Source organism: Theobroma cacao, chromosome 2 (genome assembly GCF_053813885.1).
Source record: "Theobroma cacao isolate CCN51 chromosome 2, ASM5381388v1, whole genome shotgun sequence".
NCBI classification, from domain to species: domain Eukaryota; kingdom Viridiplantae; phylum Streptophyta; class Magnoliopsida; order Malvales; family Malvaceae; genus Theobroma; species Theobroma cacao.
The window spans coordinates 565,616-570,955 of record NC_142640.1 but is presented as its reverse complement, the minus strand read 5'-3'; the positions used below and the strand labels follow the sequence as shown (position 1 = coordinate 570,955).

Here is a 5,340-nt window from a genome sequence, read left to right as displayed (position 1 = left end):
AATTCTTGACTAAAGTATGGACCTACACCAATACAGCTTGATGCATGTAGGATATGGCTTTCCACTTTAGAACCAGAATAACGCAATGAGCTTTATTACTTAGTAGAAGGAAAATTACAAGAGAAATTAAAACAGCTCCTACTGGAGAAAGACAGGATCAATTTCTGTCAATATATATATATATATAGAAATAATTACTGTGGATTGAGCTTGAGCATGGTATCCACCATCTCTCGCACCACCTCCCAAGCCTTGATAACATGTTTATCCTCTGTAAGAGTGGCGCCGATGGCAAATCTTATCATATAAATTCCCTCAACCTGAGCATGAGACATGTATATATGCCCCGATGCGTTGATTGACTCTAACAATTTTCTGTTGAACTCATTTGCATGCTTCTGATGGACATGATGATCAGCTTCACCGCAAGGCTCATTCCGAATTTTACACAAAGCGGATGGCAAAACCCTGAAACAGACCGTAGCAAAGTACCTGGGTACTACCACCTCAAACCTGTTGTCGCTAGCCAGGAGCACTTCGAAACGTTTTGCCATTTTAACGTGGCATCTCAGAAAGTTTCTAAGATTGGCCACACCGTAACTTCTAAGCACAAGCCAAAGTTTCATAGCTCGAAACCTTCTGCTAAGAGTTATCTGCCAATCTTTGTAGTCTACCACTTTCTTCGAATCAGTTGCTTTGTTCTTCAGGTATTCTGGGTTGGTTGAGAGGGATTTGATAAGAGTGCTTGGATCCTTCACCCAAAGACAGCAGCAATCCAAAGTGGTGAAGAACCATTTATGAGCATTAATACTAAAAGAATTGGCACCTTCTACACCATTGATAAAATGTCGAAACTCAGGGCAAATACAGGCACTTCCAGCATAAGCAGCATCTACATGAACCCACACTCCATATTCTTTTGCTACATCGCACAGCGGCCCCAATGGATCAACAGCTGTGGTCGATGTTGTCCCCACTGTGGCACAGAGATATAGTGGGATCAGTCCTGCTTTTACATCCGTAGTTATTGCAATTCGTAATGATTCTGGTGACAGACCAAATGATGCTGATTTGTTTGTCTTGATGACCCGAAAATTTTTAGGGTCGATACCCACTATTTTAGCTGCCTTTGCTACAGCACTATGTGTTTGGTCCGACCCATAGACAACTAATTTCCCAATATTCTCCCTCCCAATTTTGCTCAGCATTTGATCTCTTGCTGCTGTTAGTGTACACAACATGGCCTCACAAGTAGTTCCCTGTATCACACCCCCTCCATTTCCAGAGAAAAGGAAACTTTGAGGAAGCTCAAGCATTTGACCAAGCCAATCCATGACTATGGATTCAAGCTCCGTCGCAGCTGGTGATGATATCCAATTGAATCCCACCACATTGAAACCGGTGCTAAGCACCTCCCCAAGGAAGCCAGCAATGCTGCCACTTGATGGAAAGTATGCAAAATAGTTAGGACTTTGCCAGTGTGTTATACCAGGGATTATATGTTTCTGAACATCTTGAAGAATTGCTTCAACGGGTTCTGCAATATATGGGGCGGACATTGGCAAGAGTTTCCGAAGGTAGCCTGGTTCAACTTGACTGAGGACCGGGTATTTCTCAATGTTTTGGTAGTAGTCAGCTAAGAAATCTATAATCATGTGACCTTGCTTTCTGAATTCCTCAGGGTCGAGGGGGTTAACGATGTTGGTAGAACAGCTTCCATCTTCATTCATAGACGCAAGGCTGCCCATTGAGATTGAAAAAACAGAAGTTGCTAGTCAACTTTGCTTCCTTGAAAGAATGACGAGGTGCTTGGTATTGATCAGGCAACCAGCAGAGCTTTTTATATACACTCTCTCTCGCTAACAACCTGCAATTACGTTCATGCGTACGATTTGGTGGCTTTAAATTCGGTATGGCCACTGACGAGCAATTCTATTGGGTATATATATATATATATTTTATTTTGTTTCCAAGCATTTCTTGGCAATTACTCTACTGTTCAACCTTCAATGCACAGCCATATTTCGTGTCGGCAATGTGTATGATATATAATAAACGGCCAATTTGCTAATTTATTATTATACTATTCGTTTTCAATTGTGACAATGGGATGAATCTATTGCATTGTTTATATGTATGCTTGTGTTGGCATTTACAATCCTCACTATTTCTTTCTTTCTTTTTTTTTACTCCTCGATCAAAGGAAAGTTTATCATTAGAGTAACCACAAGGATACTAAGATCCAACCTCAATACACAGAATATAGTGGCATTTGCCAGAAATGACATCCTCATTGTGATGTCATTCATATAGTGTATACTGGTCTATGATTCGGATGTTGTATTTTATTCATATAAACATTCTTTTTGAAAGAGTTTTTACTTGTAAAATAAAAAATGATGCAAAAATGGTGTTCAGCTCGTCAGAATAGTGTGGAAAGAAATCTTTGATGGTGGAGTCGGATTCGGTGATTGCTGTATCATGGATGAATATTAAGGAATCGAGACCGTGGGCACAACGGAAGATCATTGGAAGAGTTAGTTTGAAACATGTCTACAGAGAAGCTAATGATTTTGCTGATACTTTAGCAAGGCTGGAAGTAGAGAAGGTGGAAATGTTTTCGGCTGTGTGGTATTTGATGATGCTAATGCAAAAAACGTGATGTCCAGACAAGGGACAAGGGGTGCTGCTTGATTTCTCATTGACTAGACGATTTTGCATTGGTGATGAGAGCTAGTTTAGCTGTTTTTGTTTCAAAGATTTATGATTCTGGTTTTGTTATTTTAAGTTGATGATTACAGGGATATTGTATGGATGAATTTTGAGAGCATGAATCATTGTAAAAGGGGCGGAGATGCTATCGATCCTATTTTTGTACCATTCTAAAGTCTTGGAATGTGTGAACTGGTTTTAACTCCATTCTATTGATTGCATCCACAGGTATTTAAATTTAAATTGTGTTTCACATGTTACAGGTTTCCTCATTAATAAAATCCTGAACGGTAAGGGGAAGAGTAGTCATGACTGATGAAAATCTGAGGCACCTTTCCCTGTTCCCGCACATGGAATTGTTACTAATGTCTTCTGATTGTCTTTAAATAATATCAGTTGCAGAAAACTTGCAATCCAAGCTGAGCTTGAGAGAGGACAAGTTTCCAAATGTTCACATTTGGCTTCACAGCGAACACGAGATACATAGTTGGGCAAAGTCTAGTCGTTCCCAATTTTCATCAAGCTGTTCCACAATTGTTTCTGGCATGGAAACCAACAAGTTGTGCTTATAAATATAAATATATATATATATATATATATATATAATTCCGATTGGTTTTTGATGCCTTCGAAGAGGGAGGTCGAACGTTTGACAATTTCAAGTGGAGAGGGAAATATGTTATAGATCTACCAATGGCAGATAATTTACCATTGTCCGAGCCAACTAGTGTCCAACTTGTTGGATCTTTTTTTTTATTCTTCTAGCAAAAAAAAAAAAAAATAATGAAAAACGTGCAAGTTCAAGCTACCTTCCCCTTCCAATTAACCTTTGTGTCAGCCAGCTGGTCGACGACGACCTTCGTTCATTATTTATTGAGTTGTCTTTCGTGGTCGCATTCTGATTAACCCTCTCCTGCCCTTATGTCCTATTCCTTTCCCTCTTCTGGATGCACAATAAAATTTCCTCTTTTTTTTCTTTGTTAGAATTCTCTCTCCTAAATTATAATTGAGAAGACCCTTAATTAATTATTCTCTTTGAAATCACTATAAAATTACCTGAGGAAATGGAAACGAAAGTTTAGAGAGAGCTTGAAATTTTATTTATTTTAGTTGCCAATACGCAACTTGCATGCATTCATTATTTGGTTTATTTTCACAATCAGTTTGATTAATTTTCACAACATATATATTTATTTAATTCGACTAATAATTTAATTGAAAGAAATTTTTAATCGTCTCTACGTCTATTAACTTTACAATTTACATGAAATAACTGACAAGTTCAATCTCAATTAAAAATCTGTAATTTTTTTGAAAAATCGAAATAATCATAGTATCGAGATAGTGACATTTCTTTCATAAAAAAGATGTTATACTATTTATTTCATAAGATTTTCTGACAAAAAATTAAAACGGTATGATGATATGTCCAACGCAATAAGTGGTGTTGTACCATTTGTTCCACAATAATTTTTTGACCAAAAATTAGAAAAGTCCAATAATATATATCATGTGATAAATGATATTTTTTTATCAATAGATATTGTTGCATTGATTTTATAAAAAATTTTCAACTAAAAATTAAAAAGGTTCAGTAATATATCTTACATGATATAAAAATTGAATTAAAGTAGCAAACAAAACGAAAAAATAAATAGAATAAAACTAAAAATTGGATTATGTATCTATTATAGATTTATCAGTGTCAATTTTTTTTAAATAAGAAGATCGTACTTCATTAAATTATTATTCTTTTTTAAGAAACTTAACTAAATTATTATTATTAACATCTAAAGTATATTGATTCTTATCTATCTGTGTACTTACATGAAATTTAAACAGTATTTGGGATTTTTTGAAACTGAAGAAAGATGGGTAGAGGTAGTCGGCAGGAGAGGGAGTTTTGTGGTTTTTAGTGAAAGAAAAAGAAAAAAAAAACACAAAAAAATTCCAAAAGCAAAAAAAAATCACAAAAAATCATATAATCAATCTTTTAAAAAAAATCCCCAGCTAAAACCCTTGGAATCAAAAATCAAATTTTCAAAAAATTTTCAAAAGGAAGGAAGGAGGGGAGAGGTTTCTTGACTTAACACTTAAATTTATACCAAAATATCATACCAAATAGTGAATACCCACAAAAGCGAAACAAAAAAATTCCTAAAACTCTACATAGCAACTAATCAGACACAAAAATAATTTAACTAACATTGTCAAACCATAAACACAAAATCAAACTTCAAAATAAAAAATTAACAAAACCGAAAAATCAACCCAAAAAAACCAAAGAGAATGACATAAAAAAATCCAAAGAAAAATCCATCGAAAAATCAAAGAGTGAAAAATAAAAAGGAAAATAGAGTTAGTATGAGAGGTTGTTTTCAATTTTTCAAAGAATAGAGAGAGCAAAACAATGAAGGAAAGAGAAAGAAAATGGAAAAGCAAGAATATTTCTAAATAAAAAATAAAATAATTAATTGAATAAATTTAATAATCACTTACCAAAGTACCCTATTGGGAGATCTCAAGATTATTTTTCTCAAAGCAGAATATTTTTAAATAATTAGAAAAGTATAGGATTATAAAGTAGTGATTAAAATTGAAAATAACTTATAAAATTTCATCTTTAAA

At 34.7% G+C, this 5,340-nt stretch overlaps 1 protein-coding gene across 1 annotated transcript; it reads right to left on the bottom strand.

Moving 5' to 3' along the window:
• On the bottom strand, window positions 1-1,905 carry LOC18607061 (tyrosine decarboxylase-like). Its single transcript, XM_018114808.2, has one exon. It carries the CDS (start codon window positions 1,746-1,748, stop codon window positions 195-197), a length of 1,554 nt encoding a protein of 517 aa, XP_017970297.1. The 5' UTR covers window positions 1,749-1,905; the 3' UTR covers window positions 1-194.
• Between the last annotated feature and the right edge of the window lie 3,435 nt (window positions 1,906-5,340).

What these genes read in the sequence shown, in the direction of transcription:
- LOC18607061 (XM_018114808.2), bottom strand. Translation starts at nt 1,748, where the DNA reads ATGGGCAGCCTTGCGTCTATGAATGAAGATGGAAGCTGTTCTACCAAC.